Source organism: Jaculus jaculus, chromosome 9 (assembly GCF_020740685.1).
Source record: "Jaculus jaculus isolate mJacJac1 chromosome 9, mJacJac1.mat.Y.cur, whole genome shotgun sequence".
Lineage (NCBI taxonomy): Eukaryota > Metazoa > Chordata > Mammalia > Rodentia > Dipodidae > Jaculus > Jaculus jaculus.
In genome coordinates, this window is record NC_059110.1 from 13,987,009 (window position 1) to 14,004,662 (window position 17,654).

Sequence of the window (17,654 nt, forward strand, 5' to 3'; positions counted from 1 at the left end):
CTTTGTGGATTGGTTGGTCTGCATGTGTGCGTTTGCACGTGTGTGTGTGTGTGTGTGTGCACACATGCAGTGCACACACGTGGATGAATGTGTACACGGGTATCAGTCGCTGTGCACAGACCCGTTAAAGATTTCAGCTCTGATCCACCAAGCGTGGATGTTTCTCTCCAAGCCTCCTAATTTGTACGTCTGTGTTCCCTCAAGATTGAACAGAGGCTGGTGCAGGCACAGAACCTGACTCAGGGCTGGGAAGAGATCAAGCACTTGAAGGCAGAGCTCTGGATTTATCTTCAGGATGCTGACCAGCAGCTGCAGAACATGAGGAGGAGGCCCTCTGAGCTGGAGCCAAACGTCGCCCAGAACATGTTTGTCCAAGCCAAGGTGGGAAGTGACTTCTCTCTGGGGGAGATAAAGGAGGACAGGACAGGAGAAAGGTGAAATGGACCCTACACATTTGTTGCAGTATGCCTAGATGTCTGTCCAGCCTTAGACATCAGGATATAGCTATTTAAGGACTGAGAGAATCTGAGCTTTGGTGGCAGGACTTCAAGACAGACCAAAAAGTAAATGGTCCTCAGTGAGGTATGTATCTAGAGTCTCACCTACTTCAGAAGCTGAGGTAGGAGGATGGCTTCGGCCCAGGAGTTCAAACCAGCCTGGGAAACATAACAAGGTCTTCTTCCAAGGAAAAAAAAAAAAAGAATATTCTTGATGTTCCATGTGGCCATTTCTTATCACAGCACATTGTTCCTGAGAAAGACAACTGTCACCTACCCCACAGAGCCTTAAGCCTGCTGCTAAACAAACACATAAAGTTTTATGTTTCTCAAAGGTGTAGAAACATAGGCCTATCAATAAATTATAAATTTATTTAATATGTACTTCATTTAAACCATAATAGAAATATGACTATATTATATACGTGTATATAAAGAAGTGTGATAGAGAATTATTTAAAGTACGTTAACTGTATTGGAAAGAGGATTGGATTCTCAAGTTTCCTATGACAGTATGTCATATGTATTATCTACGGGAAGACTGTTTGCAGATGCAGAACAAAGAATGGGTGATGGCATAAGGGAGACTTCCTCCTTTCACACAAGCAACTCTTGGGGCTGGAGAAATGGATCAGTGATTGAGGCACTTGCCTGCATAAGTCTGACAGCCTGGTTTTGATTCCCCAGTGCTCACGTAAAGCCAGATGCACAATGTGGCGTATGTGTCTGTAGTTCATCTGCAGTGGCAAGATGACCTGCAACTCACTTTCTCTCTTTCTTTCTTCTTCCCCTTTCTCTCTTCTTCCCTCTCTCCCTTCCTTCTCTACCCTTCTGCCCCTCCCGCGGCTCCCTCTCTTTCATCTTGCAAATAAATAAAATCTCTTTCAAAGTTTTGAGGAGCCAGGCATGGTGGCACATACCCATAATCCCACACTCAGGAAGAAGAGATAGGAGGATTACTGTGAGTTTGGGGCCACCCTGAGACTCCATAGAGGATTCCAGATCAGCATGGACTAGAGTAAGACCCTACCTTGAAAAACAAAACAAAAAAAAAAAAAAAAAAAAGAAAGAAAGTTTTGAAAAAAACAAAGGAAATTAAGTTACTTTGATGCCTCTCAAAACAACACAATGAAAGAAAATGCCAAAGTTATTATTATGATTCCTACACACATGGTAAGGAAGCTTGGCGAACTTTAGAGATTTAGATTTCTTTTGGAAGTGTTATATCCGTGTTTCACTGTGTTGGCGTAGAGGGTCCATCCTGCTTATTTTCTATGGTTACACTAGGATTTTGCTGAGCAGCTGCAGTGCAAGCGGGCATCCGTGGGCTCCATTGTGGAAAAGGTGAACCAGCTCACCAAGCAGCAGGAGTCCCCTGAACACAAGGAAATCGGTCACCTCAGTGACCAGTGGCAGGATCTGTGTCTTCAGTGTGAGCAGCTGTGCACTCAGAGGGAAGAGGATCTTCAGAGAACCAGTGATTACCATGACCGGATGACGGTTGTGGAAGCCTTCTTAGAAAAGTTTACTACGGAATGGGATAACCTGGCCAGGTAACAGACACTCTTCAGCAGGTCACCATACTGCTAAGCCAGAAGTTAGCGGAAACTTCATTGAGATCCGGGTGCTGTCATATGGACACAGACTCCAGTACTTCCTGGCTTCACACTAGCCACAATGAGCAAGAGAGAACACTTGAAAACAGCGCAGTGTTTCTCTGTGGTTTCAAAGATTGTCCACACAGACAAATACTCTGTGACCTTGAGGAATTTTCTAAGAATGTTTCTATCTTTTTTTTTCTGGCCACCAGTGATGAGCAGCCAACCATGAATTCATAAAGTGGACCCATCCTGACTCTCTGTGCTCCAGAAGTTTCTTGTTTTAATTTTTATTAAAGAGAGATGGCGGGGGGGGGGGGGGATGAAAGAATGAATTTGGATGCATTAGAGTCTCTTGCCACTGCAAAAGAATGCCAGACATAGGCACTTAGTGCATCTGGCTTTATCTGGGCTCTAGGGAATCAAACCTAGGCTGTCAGGCCTTGTGTGCAAGTGTGTTTAACCACTGAGCCATCTGTGTAGCCCCGGAGTTTTCTTGACAAGTCTGTAAAGTGATTAGTTCTGTGTAGTTCTGTCACATTAGGTCATTGTAGTGGCTTTTCATGTTGCTGCGACCAAATGCCTGACACAAAGCAACTTCAAGGAGAAACAGTTAATTGCGAATCACATTTGGAGGAGTCTATCTTGAAGGGGAAGGCATGACAGTTGGCTATCCCAAGGTGTCAGGAGTATGCAGTTGAGACTCCTCCCATCTTGGAACAGGAAGCAGAAAGCAGGTAGGACGTAGGGTCATTCTATAAAACTGCAAGGTCTACACTCAGTGACCCATTTTCACCAGTGGGGCTCTGTGTGCGAAAGTTTTCACAGAACTTTCAAGGCAGCACCAACAGCTAGAAACCAAGTGTTCAAAAACATTAGCCTATGTTTTGGGGGGCATTTCACATCTAAGCCACTACAGTCATTTCCTAGAAATTAATAAACATTTAAAATTCAATTATTTTGCATCCTTATAGATACTGTGATCCTTGAGTACCTCATAGCTTTTTTTTCTTTTCTGAAAAATAAGTACCATCCCTCTGCACACTAGTCCATCATATGAAGACCTTTCCGTGGCTTGGAAGCTATAACTATTAAATATGTACTTTGTCTACCATAATCTGTTATCTTATAGCAATGGAAACTGCTTAAATTATTCTAGAAGTAGTAAAATCATGGCTTCTCTCAGTTTGTTTATCTTGGCATGCCATTCTCTCACATGTTTACTTTTCCTTGATGATTAACACTTACTGGCATTTGGAATATCTCCAGTCCGTATCAGAAAAAAAAAAAAAAAAAACACCTCATATTTCTGACTTGCAGAAGGTTAGTAGGCAACTCAAACCTGATGTGCCCAAGACACAACTCAGTACCCTGCCTCCTGACCTGGCTCGTGACAGTACAGATCTCTTCATGTAAATTCAAGATAGAACATAAAGGCCAGCTTTTTCATGTGTGCTTTCTAGTTTAAAAGATGACGAGGGCTGGCACCATGGATCAGTGGGTAAAATGCTTGCTGCACATATGTAAAGACCTGAGTTTGAATCCCCAGAACCCGTATCAATGCCACATGTGATGGTGTAATGCCTGGGTGGTGGAGGCAGGCAGTTCCCCCAGGTGATCTAGCTAAGCTTTGGGTTAAGTAAGAGAGCCTATCTCAGGGAGAAAAAAAAAAAAAACAAGCAGAGAACAATTGAGAAAGACAAATAACAGTGACCTCTGTCCTCTATGTACACTTGCACATACCACCCACATGCAAAATTGTGACAGTTCCTCACATCATGAGATTTCCAATATCTAAATACACACCTGCACAGAAATACCTTAGCAAATGCTGAATAGCTCTTAGAGCCATCCAGAAAGATTTCACCATCTCACTACTATTTACTGGGTCTTGCTCTCAGAAAATAAAAAAAAAAAAGGACATGACTCAATTATTATCCATTTCATTCAATACCATTTTTAATGCTGCAGTCAATCACTGTTTCTCAATGTGCATAGACTGTATAGGGATCATGTTACTAGGCAGGTTCCAAACAGTTGGTAAGTTAAAAGCAGGTGGAGATATGCTTGGAGAGCAGCACTATCCAGTTGAGACACACCGAGACAGCTTGATTTGATTCAGCTTCTGATACGGGAGCAGATGAGATGTGTATTCCATTCCAATTGCAGCACCTTTATTAACACACCATAAATTGGGCAACTGACAATGATCCTGAGCTAAGAATATCTACTTAAGGAAAATGGTGAGATGTAATTTAACACGTGCTGCAGTTCCCTTCTGAAAGCTGGGACAAAACACCTAACCAAAAGCAGCTTATGGAAAAATGGTGCATTTTCAGTTTATAGTCTCAAGGGGAAGTTTCATCACAGCACAAAAATCATGGTAGAGAAGAGGCTGGGCATTACATCTTGTCACATTATCTAGGAGGAAATAGTCTATGTCAACGGAGCTCTGGCCAAGGAAAGCTGGACTATAACACCCCAAAGGCCACCCCATCAACACACTTCCTCCAACAAGGCTCCACCTCCCAACTTGCCACCCTCTGGGGACCAAACATTCAAATTCACATTAGGCTATGGGGGGCAGATCGCAGTGAAGCCACCGCACTGTGATAATGAGCTAATTTGCTCTTCTGTCTTGCTATATGTCTTTAGATCCAACGCAGAGAGCACAGCTGTCCACTTGGAAGCTTTGAAGAAGTTGGCACTGGCGTTGCAGGAAAAGAAGCATGCCATCGAGGATCTGAAAGAACAGAAGCAGAAAATGACAGAGCATCTGAATCTAGATGACAAGGAGCTCGTGAAAGAGCAGACCAGTCACTTTGAGCAGCGCTGGTTTCAGCTCGAGGACCTTGTTAAGAGGAAAATCCAGGTGTCGGTCACCAACTTGGAGGAGCTGCATGTGGTGCAGTCCCGATTCCAGGAGCTGATGGAGTGGGCGGAAGAGCAGCAGCCCAGCATCGCGGAGGCCCTGAAGCAGAGCCCACCCCCTGACGTGGCGCAGAGCCTCCTCGTGGACCACCTGGCCGTGTGCAGTGAGCTGGAGACCAAGCAGATGCTCCTGAGGTCTCTGACCAAGGATGCCGACCGGGTCATGGCTGATCTCGGCCTCAACGAGCGCAAGGTAATTCAGAAGGCGCTCTCGGATGCACAGAAGCATGTGAACTGTCTCAGCGACTTAGTGGGCCAGCGAAGAAAGTACTTAAACAAGGCTTTGTCTGAGAAAGCCCAGTTTCTCATGGCCGTGTTTCAGGTGACCAGCCAGATTCAGCAGCATGAACGGAAGATCATGTTCCGGGAGCACATCTGCCTCCTACCAGATGACGTGAGCAAGCAGGTTAAAACATGCAAGAGCACCCAGGCCAGCCTCAAGACCTACCAGAATGAAGTCACCGGACTTTGGGCGCAGGGTCGAGAAGTCATGAAGGGAGTCACTGAGCAGGAAAAGGGGGAAGTGCTTGGGAAGCTTCAGGAATTGCAGAGCGTCTATGACTCTGTTTTGCAAAAGTGTAGTCACCGGTTACAAGAGCTGGAGAAGAATTTAGTATCTCGAAAGCATTTCAAGGAAGATCTGGACAAAGCCTGTCACTGGCTCAAGCAGGCAGACATCATTACGTTTCCTGAGATCAACCTCATGAGTGAGAGCAGTGAGCTCCACGCACAATCAGACAAATACCAACACGTTCTCGAACAGTCTCCAGAATACGAGAGCCTCCTACTCACGCTGCAGAGAGCTGGACAGGCCATGCTACCTTCTCTGAATGAAGTTGACCACTCCTACCTCAGTGAGAAGCTGCTTGCTCTGCCCCAGCAATTTAACGTCATTGTTGCATTGGCCAAAGACAAGTTCTATAAAGTCCAGGAAGCAATTCTGGCTCGGAAGGAGTACGCTTCCCTGATCGAACTGACAGCCCAAGCCCTGGGTGAGCTTGAAGATCAGTTCTTGAAGATGAGGAAAGTCCCCTCGGAGCTGGACGCTGAGGAGAGTCTGTGTCTTCAGGAGAGCTGCAAGACCCTTCTGGGAGAGGTGGTGAGCCTTGGGGAGGCGGTGGATGAACTGAACCAGAAAAAAGAAAGCTTCCGCAGCACGGGCCAGCCGTGGCAGCCGGACAGCATGCTGCATCTGGTCACTTTGCATCACAGGCTGAAGAGGCAGGCGGAACAAAGGGTGAGCTTGTTCGAAGACATCACGAGCACTTACCAGGAACATGTGAAGATGCGCCAGCAGCTAGGCTGTCAGCTAGAGGCTGTGAAAGCCGAGCAGTCCAAGGTGAACGAGGAAACGCTGCCGGTGGAGGACAAGCTTAAAGTGTATCACTCCCTGGCAGGCAGCCTGCAGGACTCGGGGATTCTGCTGAAGAGGGTCGCCTTGCATCTGGAGGACCTGGCTCCAAACCTTGATCCCTCAGCTTATGAGAAAGCCAAGGGTCAGGTCCATACCTGGCAAGAGGACTTAAAACTGTTGACTTCTGGCATTGGCCAGGCAGTGACAGAGTGTGAGAGCCGAATGGTCCAGAGCATCGACTTCCAGACTGAGATGAGCCGCTCCCTGGACTGGCTGCGGAGGGTGAAAGCGGAGCTCACTGGGCCTGTGTGCCTGGACCTCAGGCTCCAGGACATCCAGGAAGAGATCCGAAAGACCCAGATCCACCAGGAGGAGGTCCAGTCCAGCCTGAGGATCATGAGCGCCCTGAGCCACAGGGAGCAGGAGAAGTCCACCAAGGCCAAGGAGCTGATGTCTGCTGAGCTGGAACGCACCCTGGCGGAACTCTCTGAGCTGGACGGAGACCTGCAGGAAGCCTTGCGCGCCCGGCAGGTCGGTAGGGGGCGCTCGGCTTCTCTTTCTCCAGGCTGCTTCATTGTAAACACCTGGGAGTGTTGTGGGTGGATGGGTGGGTTGGTTAAGAACTATTTAGCTGGGTGTGGAGGCTCACCTCTATAACCACAGCACTTCGGAGGTTGGGAGGTCTGGGCAAGAGGATCAGGAGTTGAAGTTTATCCTCAGCCAGTTCATAGCGAACTTGAGGGCAGACTGACCTACATGAGACCTTATCTTAACAAATTAAAAACACCTCAAGGACTGGAGAGATGGCTTAGCGGTTAAGCGCTTGCCTGTGAAGCCTAAGGACCCCGGTTCGAGGCTCGGTTCCCCAGGTCCCACGTTAGCCAGATGCACAAGGGGGCGCACGCGTCTGGAGTTCGTTTGCAGAGGCTGGAAGCCCTGGCGCGCCCATTCTCTCTCTCTCCCTCTCTCTGTCTTTCTCTCTGTGTCTATCGCTCTCAAATAAATAAATAAAAATTTAAAAAAAAAAAAAACACCTCAAAGACGGGCTGGAGAAATGGCTTAGCAGTTAAGCACTTGCCTGTGAAGCCTAAGGACCTCAGTTCGAGGCTTGATTCCCCAGGATCCACGTAAGCCAGATGCCAGATGCACAAGGTGGCACCTGCATCTGGAGTTCGTTTGCAGCAGCTGGAGGCCCTGGCATGCCCATTCTCCCTTTCTCTATCTGCCTCTTTCTCTCTCTGTCTGTTGCTTTCAAATAAATAAAAATAAACAAAAAATTTAAAACATCACTGCATAGATTCATCTTCAACAATAATGTAAAAGCACATGTTTTTATTGTGTGATAGACATTTCATGTGGGTTCCATGTTGACTTTACGTTTATTTATCAGCTTTGTCTCGGTTTTAGAAGAGATAATAGGTGATTTTTGATAATATAGCTTATAGCAGATTCAACTAACCTCAGGGGAAAAACGTGTTCTTTTTCTTTCTTTAACTGACTTTTTATTTTTGTATGGGCATGCATTCGTTGTCCATGGTGTTCCAGTATTTTGTCCCAGCCATGAGACAGTAACTGACCCCGCATTCCTTAGGGTTGAAAACTAGAAATGAAATGGAGAAATAAAACGACCTCCTGCAAACCTTCTGCAAATGGAGATTGGTTATATTTGCAATTATTCTCTTTCAGGCTACCTTGACTGAAATATACAGTTGGTGCCAACGGTATTATCAGGTGTTTCAGGCAGCCAATGACTGGCTTGAGGATGCTCAAGAAATGTTACAGCTGGCAGGCAATGGCCTCGACGTGGAGGGCGCAGAGGAAAGTCTCAAAAGCCACATGGAATTTTTCAGTACAGAGGGTGAATTCCACAGTAATATGGAGGAGCTCCAAGGCCTGGTGGCCAAGTTGGACTCACTCATCAAGCCAGCTGGCAAAGAGGAATTAGCCCAGAAGATGGCTTCCCTGGAAAAGAGGAGCCAGAGGACCATACAGGACTCACACGCCCAGCTAGACCTCTTACAGAGGTATTTAGAGAAATTTTACATTCTACATTTTTAACAAAAAATGAATTGTCATATGGGAAATAGGAATATACTAATGATGTCCATTAGTGGGTAAGTTCATGCTTCTCTCTTAAGTATCATTAGGTAGATGAACACCAGAGCTCAATGTAAAAAAAAAAAAAAAAAAAACAATGTGATTTTGTGTTGCTGATTGGTTTCTATTGGAATCTTTCAAGATGTACTATTCAATGGCAAGATTATCAGAAAGCAAGGGAAGAGGTCATTGAGCTGATGAACGATGCAGAAAAGAAATTGTCTGAGTTTTCTTTGCTGAAGACTTCTTCCAGTCCAGAAACAGAAGAAAAGTTGTCAAAACACAAGGTCAGTTTTTGTTGTTGCCTCTGTTTAGACATCTGTTTTGTTTGTGCATAGGTATGTGTGCACATGTACATGTTTGCATGGGGGTGGACATGTGTACGCAGGGGCACAGGTATGTGTGTCAGAGGATAACAGCTCCATGTATTATCCTTAATTGTCACCCATCTTTAAAGACGAAGAGACTCTCAGTGCCCTGGGAACCTCTTGTCTCCACCTCTCCAGCACCAGGATTACAGGCACATGCCACCACACTCAGCATTTTTACATGGATGCTAGGTAATCCAACCTGGTCTTCCTGTTTGTGAGGCAATCGCTTTATTCACTGAGTCATTTACCCAGACCTTAATATCTCCTCACTGCAATTGTAGTGGGTATTTAGAACAAAGAGGTCCCAGAAACAGATCATTAAACCTTTATTTCCAGCACGATTTCTTTCATAAAGAGACAAGTAAGTACATTTCACAGTGTTATGTTGATTAAATGCTGCCACAGGAAGTACATAGCTAAGGTCCCTAAATATTCAGAGCTACTTGGTTCTGATTGGAGATGGCTCTTAAAATGTTAGTACATATATACTGTCGTTGCTAATAGGTTGATTCAAATACAATTCTAAAATGAGCAACTGAGTCTTCTTCATGTTGCATAGTGAATTATGGCTGACGATAGCATTATGGAATGTCAAATTGTTTGTTCTTTTTTTCAATTTTGTTGCATTTTACAAATAGGAAAAATTTAATCTCATGTAAATACATTTTTTTAAGAAATAAATAATAATATTCTTCACCTCTCCCCCAAAAAAGGCATAAGCTAGGCTTGGAGAGATGACTCGATGACTAAAGGCACTTGCTTGCAAAGCCTGATGGCCCAGGTTCAGCTTCCCAGTACCCACATAAAACCCGATGCACAAAATGGCACATGGGTCTGGATGGTTTTTTCTTTTTGTTTTGTTTTGTTTTTTGTAGAGTTGGTGGGAATCCCTGGTGCACCCATGCATCCCTCCTTTCTGCTTGCAAATAAATAAATTGAAATATATATTTCTTAAAGAACAAGACAAGCTGGGCATGGCTACAACAGCCTGTTTCCCCAATCCTGATGCGGGGAGACAGGAGAGTGGCTTAGGGCTTACTGTTCAGATAAGCTGACTGAAAGTGGCCGCTGCGGATTCCGAGGTTCAGTGAGAGATCCAGAGTGGAAGAAGTGGTAGAAGAGGGAAACCAAGTGCACCGGCCTCCCCACACAGATGCACAGGGCGCATGCGCACACACGTACACACATGCGCACAGGCACGCACACACACACACACGCACACATGCCTGCACACACGTGCACACACATACACTCCCACCCTGTATGTGCACAAATGCCAAAAAGTTTAAGCAAATGATAAATAAATAAACTATAAACCTAGCTCAGGTCAAAAATAACTGTAATTGAAGGCTGGAGACAGGACATAGTGGTTAAAGCGCTTGCCTGCAAAACAAAATGACCCAGGTTTGATTCCCCAGAACCCATGTAAACAAGATGCACAAGGTGGCCCATGCATCTGGAGTTCATTTGCAGTGACTGGAGGCCCTGGAACACCCATTCTCTCTTTCTCTCTCTCTCCATCTTTATCTCTCTCTCACACACATATAAATAAATAAAAATTAAAAATAAGTGTAATTGAAAAGTAAAATTATTTTGAGAGAACTCAATTTATTAATTTATTCTTAATTAAATTTTTGAAACAAGATCTCATGGAAACCAGACTGGACTGAAACTTCATATTCATCCAAGAATAACATTGAACTCCTGTTTCTTTTGCCTCAGTGTCCCAAGTTGCTAGGAGGGTAGACATGCACCACCATGCCCACTGAGGAAACTATTTAATATAGAAGCATTCCTTTTGCAGACAATTTTGGGCTTCATGGCATCCATAGAACTTTCAAACACTCGATTTCTCTCCTGTCCCCTCTCCACACCCCAATGCCCACACAAGGCTCTAGTATCTCTGGTTGACTCCTTCCATGAAAAGATTGTGGCCCTTGAGGAAAAAGCTTCACAACTGGAGAAAACTGGCAATGATGCAAGTAAAGCCACGCTCAGCAGGTCCATGACCACCGTGTGGCAGCGTTGGACACGCCTCCGTGCTGTGGCCCAGGACCAGGAGAAGATCCTGGAAGATGCTCTAGTTGAATGGAAGGGTTTGAGCAACAAGGTAACGTCTGCTATGGATGGATGACCTCAAGTCACTGTTTTTTTTTTTAATCAAGGACTAGAGTAGGTTTTGAAGTACAGTATTTTGCTCCTTTCTGAATTTAGCCTTATGAAAGTTTCTTACCTTTATTTCCATTTCATCAAAACTAAATTATGAAACCAAATAAAATATACAATGTGCAATTGAGTTTCAAATCAAAGTGTAATTATTTGTCAGAAAACCAAGCAAGTGTGAATATTACAAGGAGAACAGAAATGTTTGGGAACCAATTTTTTTTAACCTTGCCTGGAATACTACAAAATACCTTTTCTTTGTCATAAAACAAATTCAACACATTTCTTAAATCCTGTATGTAATTTGCTACATGTGTGTGTTTATGTATGTGGTTTGCGTGCATGTGTGTATGCACGTGTCCATATGTGTGAGAGCACAAGTATACACTAATGCAGGTATACACGTGTGCACATGGGTGTGAAAGCCATAAGTCAATTTCAGGTGTCTTCCTCAATCACTTTCCACCTTATTCTTTGAGGAAGGGTCTCTCGCTGAACCTGGAGATTTCCAATTGGCCCAAACCAGCTGGCCAGAAAGCCCTAAGGATCCTTCTGTCTCCACCTCCCCTACAATGGGGTCATGGGCACACGCTACCATGCCTGTGTGCCTCACATACAAACTCAGGCCTTCACACTAGAACAGCAAGCACTTTACGTGCTGAGCCAGCTCCTCAGGCTCCTTGCTACTCTTTAAGTAAAGTTCTTTGCTTTAACTACTCTGTTTGTGATTTAAAGACAACATTCAAGTTAGCTTGAGTAGTGGATTACTTCATTTGTTTAGTTATTATACACTGACTCTGATTGTCCTGCTCAGACTTCTGAATTCTAATTTTAAACCCAGAGTGAGAAGGGCGATCTTCGCTTCAGGTTTAAGGAGTTAGCTCCAGTTTTAAGTTACCGAAATTTACAGTCCACACCATCATTCTGTGTATTGTGTTTTCATATGGTTGGGTCACATGTGGCATTTACTGGGTTGCCCTGTCTTCTTCTTTTTTTTTTTTTTAAATTTCATTTAGAATGTCACAATACACGTCTTTCTCATCAGGTTAAAGAAGCCACCGAAATGATCGATCAACTTCAAGGCAAATTGCCAGGAAGTTCAGCAGAGAAAGCCTCCAGAGCAGATCTTGTGGCCCTTCTTGAATGCCATGACACGTGTGTGCTGGAGCTGGAGCAGCAGCAGCTGGCCCTGGGCACGCTCGAGCAGCGAGCACTGAGCATGTTGCAGGACCAAGCCCCCCGGGGTTCTGCAGAAGAGCCGCCGTCACCACCCATCCTGCAAGAAATCAGCGCCATGCAGCATCGGTGCCTCAAGTAACTACTCCGCTGCTGTCATTTGCTGTTACGATTGTGTTGTCTCAAAATGACAACTGGGGTGTCAGGGCAGGGGGTGGTCCATCATGCCACTTCACAAATGGGGCACTACTCCCATCATTTCTGCTTCTGAATTTTCTTAACTTTTCTCTCATTTTTTAAAATTTATTTGAGAGTGACAGAGAGGGAGAGAAAGGGAGAATGAGAGAGAGAGGGAGAGAGAGAGAGAAAGAGACAGATAGAGAGAGAGAATGGGCGCGCCAGGGCCTCCAGCCACTGCAAACGAACTCCAGACGCGTGCGCCCCCTTGTGCATCTGGCTAACGTGGGTCCTGGGGAGTCCAGCCTTGAACCGGGGTCCTTAGGCTTCACAGGCAAGCGCTTAACCACTAAGCCATCTCTGCAGCCCGACTTTTCTATCATTCATCTGACAAATTCATACTTAGATCATAAAGATACAATGACAAACTTAACAGATACAGTATCTAACTCCCTACATTTTGTTTTTACTTATTTATTTTTAAATATATTTTATTTATTTATTTGAGAGAGAGAGAGAAAGAGGGGGAGAGAGGGGGGAAGAGATAGAATGGGTACTCCAGGGCCTCCGGCCACTGCAGATGAACTCCAGATGGGTGCACCCCCCCCATGTGCATCTGGCTTATGTGGGTCCTGGAGAGTTGAACCGGGGTCCTTTGGCTTTGCAGGCAAGCGCCTTAACTGCTAAGCCATCTCTTCAGCCCCGTCCCTGCATTTTAAATTCTAAATTTTTCTAGGTGACTAAATGAGCCATTTCACTGAAGTACGGAAAGGACACCATGTTAGTCCCTTTTCCTCATTGCTCTGACAAAGTACCTGACCAAAGCAGGTTAAGGAAGGAAGGTTTGCTTTGGGTCATGATTACAGGGGACAGAGTCCATCATGGTAAGGAAGATGGGACAGTAGAAGCATGAGGCGGCTGGTCACATTGCATCTGTGGTCAAGAAGCAGAGAGGGAGTTGAACATTGGTGCTCAGCTTACTTTTAAAAAGATAGATAGATAGATAGATAGATAGATAGATAGATAGATAGATAGATAGATAGATACATACATACATACATACATACATACATACATACATAGATATAGACACATATATTTTTTCACATAGGTATCCCCTAATCTCCACTCTCCATTACCTCAAGGGTCTTCCCCAGTAGGGTCTTTAGTGTTCATTGTGGGATAATTAGAGCCTCTTACTTTTGGTGGGGGGTATGCTGTGCCTCAGGATGTTTCTACCCACCTTGTGGCTCTTATAAGCTTTCTTTTTCTTCCCTTTTATTCAGTCCATAGGCTCGTGCCACCCACGTTAAAGGCGAGTCTTCCTAACTCAATTAAACCTCTCTGGAAATAACTCTTGTAGACATGCCCAGAGGTGTGTTCTTCCTGGGTGATTTTTAGTCCAGTCAACTTGACAGTGAAGATTCACCGCCTCAGACACTAATAGAAATCACAGCAGAGGGAGCTCATGTAGGAGATTAGCAAAGGCATTTTGGGCATTGAAGAGGAATGACATCAAAAAAAGAAAGAAAGAAAGAAAGAGAGAGAGAAAGAAAGAAAGAAAGAAAGAAAGAAAGAAAGAAAGAAAGAAAGAAAGAAAGAAAGGGACAAAGAAAAGAAAAGACAAGAAAAAGAAAGCTGGGAAGGAAGAATGCTCCCTTCTTTTGGTGGGGAGGGGTGTCTGAGGTAGGGTCTCACTCTAGTCTAGGCTGACCTAGAATTCACTCTATGGTTCTAGGCTGGCCTCAAACTTACAGTGATCCTCCTACAGTCAGCCTCCGTGCCCAGCTGGACTCTTGAACTTTTAAGGGATTCCTTGGGTGAGAAATGGAGAGGATGAGAGATTGAAAAGAAAGAGAAAGATGGGGTGGTACATACTTATAATATCAGCAGTCAGGTGGTTGAGGCAAGAAGATCATCAGTTTGAGGACAATGTGGATATATAGCAAGTCCTAGGTCTCAATAAAAGTTTGAATAAGTGGGTAGGCTTGATAAAGCCAGGCAATTCATTGACTATATTAGGGTCATAGGAGCAAAATCCTGAAGCCTATGTAACTAGTACCTGTTTACTGGTGGTGAGTCTGGAGGAAATTTAATCTTTAATCACGATGATATATAATCATCCTGATTCACTTCTTGGATCAGAGCATAAGAAAAGCCATTAGGTAACCTAACCCCATATTAATTAATATTACCTCACACAAATCTTATAGTCACCAACTTACTTTAGCTATTCATGATGCTAGGATAATCTGACACAATTTATTCAAACCGTTTTACCAGGTTAATTCAAATACATTGGAATTGTGACATTATTAACATTAAGCAGTATGAAATAGCCAACACATAATTCTTTCTTTCAAGGTTGGTTTCCAATAGCCCTGTGTGTTATAACCTGTCTTCTGATTACACATCACTTTCAAATGCTGATTTCTCTGTCATTTGAGTCGATGTCCAGAGAGGGGGAAAGGAATCCAACGATCTCTAGGTGTTTGGGAAAGGAAAATGAGTTGCAGTTTATTGACCTGGACAAAGTCTCCTCTCAAATTTCCAGGGATAAATAATTCACTTCAGGTGACGTAACTTCTTCTGTTATACCTGAACTGAACCTCAGCATTATTGAACAGCCTCTGCCCATTTTAGGGAGATGCCTTGACTCGCGTAAAAGATACACGGGTCCCCCTTCTCATACTTCTGATGAGATGACGTCATGTCTGAGGGGTTCGTGTCACTCACACCCGCCTCTGCTCTTGCCCTCTGCTGTGCGAAGCATACAGGAGAGCGTGAAGAATCAAGGCAAGCAGGTAAAGCAAGAACTGGAGGAGCGGGACGTGGTGGAGGCTCAGATTCGCTCGGTCAAGTCCTGGGTTCGAGAAACGAAGGAGTATCTAGGGAACCCAACCCTAGACGTCGATGCCCAGCTGGAGGAACTGAAGGTACAGCAGCACCCGCCTTCTCTCTGCTCACGGCACAAAAACCAGTCGCATGCCCTGCATGCTCATACTTAATGCAATTCTGAATCAAAACTTTTAGGTATGTACGGGGCTGGAGAGGTGGCGTAGCGGTTAAACGCTTACCTGTGAAGCCTAAGGACCCCAGTTTGAGGCTTGATTCCCCAGGACCCACGTTAGCCAGATGCACAAGGGGGCGCACGTGTCTGGAGTTCGTTTGCAGTGGCTGGAGGCCCTGGCATACCCATTCTCCCTCTCGCTCTCTATCTGCCTCTTTCTCTCTCTGTCACTCTCAAATAAATAAATAAAAATCTAAAAAAAAAATGTTTAGGTATGTATGATGTAAGTATAAGGTAATCCTTCATGGGAATTTTTTTAAAACTTTATTCTTAGTTATTTATTTTGAGAGAGAGAGAAAGAGAAAGAGGGAGAGAGAGGAAGAGAGAGAATGGGTGTGCCAGGGCCTCCAGCCACTGCAAATGAACTCCAGACGCGTGCGCCCCCTTGTGCATCTGGCTTAGATGGGTCCTGGAGAATTGAACTGAGGTCCTTTGGCTTTGCAGGCAAGCACCTTAACCACTAAGCCATCTTCTTCAGCCCAGGCATATTTTTTTTTTTGTCTGCTTTTTAAAAGAGAATATCATACTTGATGGATTTTTATTTTTATTCCATACTTAATCATATAATGATAAAATAGATTTATCTCTGTACCCATGAAAATCATGTTTATTATTAGCTCCCGGGAATTGTTTTGTTTATTTATTTGTTTATTTAATTCTTAGATCCTCCTGACAGAAGCCAAAAACCACCGACAGAACATTGAGAGAGTGGCAGAAGAACAGAAGAATAAGTACGCGGCTCTTTATACGATATTACCTTCAGAAATCTCCCTTCAGTTGGCCGAAGTAGCCCTGGACTTAAACATCCATGACCAGGTATATTTATGTGGCTGGTGCTTCTGCGGAAAAGTTCTTGCTTTTTCGAAACTCTATTGGACTGGATCCAGAGTTAAATAATGGCCTCCGACAAGACAATTAGTACATAATTGAACACAGATATGAGCAGTTCTGTCAGACCATTGCATGCGTGTCCTTTCTTGCCGCTCCAGCACAGTGCGGTTAAGGGAGGGGAATTGTTCGGGCCAAGAGCCGTCCACCTACGTCCCATGCCTAAATGGTTCCATGACCTCCCAAAACAGCACCAGAAGTTGGGGATCAGGTGGTCAAAGACGTGAGTCTGTGAGGGACATTTTTTTTTTCCCTTCAGCCGTAACACAAATAAAGATAATTTATCTGCTTTACCTCATGCATAAAATAATGTCTTGAAAAATAAGATAGATTTCATATGTTCAAACATGTATTGAGTAGCTGGAGTGTGATCCATCATTCAAGCTGTGATTTTAGTCCAGCATTTCAGCAAGCTGTGAAGTAGAGGGGTGAAGGTGTTTGAGGAAGGGGACCTTCAAGGGGCGACAGAAGGCAAAACCAGCAGTACACTTCCGATCAGTGTGTGCTGTGGGCCCACGCTGTCTGAGGAAGGGCTTCCCTTAGCTTGGATCCCCAACACCTGAGGAGGAAAGGACAACCAGAAATAAATCAAAGGCTATGTATTTAAAAACAAACAAACAAAAAAAAAACATTTTTAGGGCTGGAAAGATGGCTTAGTGGTTAAGGTGCTTGTTTGAAAAACCTAAAGACCCATGTTTGATTTCCCATTGCCCATGTAAAGCCAAATGGGCAGGGTGGTGCATACACCCAGGTTTCTCTCTCTCTCTCGTTCTCTCTCTGTCTGTATTTATTTTCAAGGAGGGAGAGAGAGGAAAGAGAGAAGAGAGAGAATATGTATGTGCACCAGGGCCTCCATCCACTGCAAAAGGACTCCAGATGCATGTGCCACTTTGTGCATCTAGCTTTATATGAGTATTGGAGAATATAACCCAGGCCGTTAGGTTTGCAGGCAAGCACCTTAACCGCGGAACCATCTCTCCAGCCCTTAAAAGACATTTCAAAGAAGAAATGCATAGTCCTTTCTGATGCTAAGGTCAAGATGTTTTCCTTTATTTCTCATAAAGAGGGCAAAATTCCATGTCGTGAAAATGTTGTCATGCAGCATTGTCAGAGGAAACATAATGGATTGTCGTGACTGTCATGGTGGCTGAATGCTGACCATTAAAGCTTAGTGAAAACCATACTATATAGGATGAATATAAAGTATGCTCTAATTCTAACCTACTTCATGAAATGGAAAATTTATTATAAAAGAAAAGAATTCATTTGTGTGTGCTGCACTTTTGGACTCTTTAATGAAGTATTTAAAGATATCAGAGTCCAGCTCGGCTT

The 17,654-nt window shown here is 44.3% G+C and overlaps 1 protein-coding gene across 6 annotated transcripts in view; it reads left to right on the forward strand.

Moving 5' to 3' along the window:
- Window positions 1–17,654, forward strand: part of Syne1 (spectrin repeat containing nuclear envelope protein 1) — a 290,715-nt gene that overhangs the window by 68,891 nt on the left and 204,170 nt on the right. For all 6 annotated transcript variants that reach the window (XM_045158726.1, XM_045158729.1, XM_045158728.1 and 3 more), the window contains exons 35-43: window positions 205–381; window positions 1,785–2,050; window positions 4,751–6,911; window positions 8,067–8,404; window positions 8,620–8,764; window positions 10,740–10,958; window positions 12,057–12,325; window positions 15,135–15,300; window positions 16,098–16,250. In XM_045158726.1, coding sequence (XP_045014661.1) covers window positions 205–381; window positions 1,785–2,050; window positions 4,751–6,911; window positions 8,067–8,404; window positions 8,620–8,764; window positions 10,740–10,958; window positions 12,057–12,325; window positions 15,135–15,300; window positions 16,098–16,250 — 3,894 coding nt within the window. The remainder of the gene's footprint in view (window positions 1–204; window positions 382–1,784; window positions 2,051–4,750; window positions 6,912–8,066; window positions 8,405–8,619; window positions 8,765–10,739; window positions 10,959–12,056; window positions 12,326–15,134; window positions 15,301–16,097; window positions 16,251–17,654) is intronic.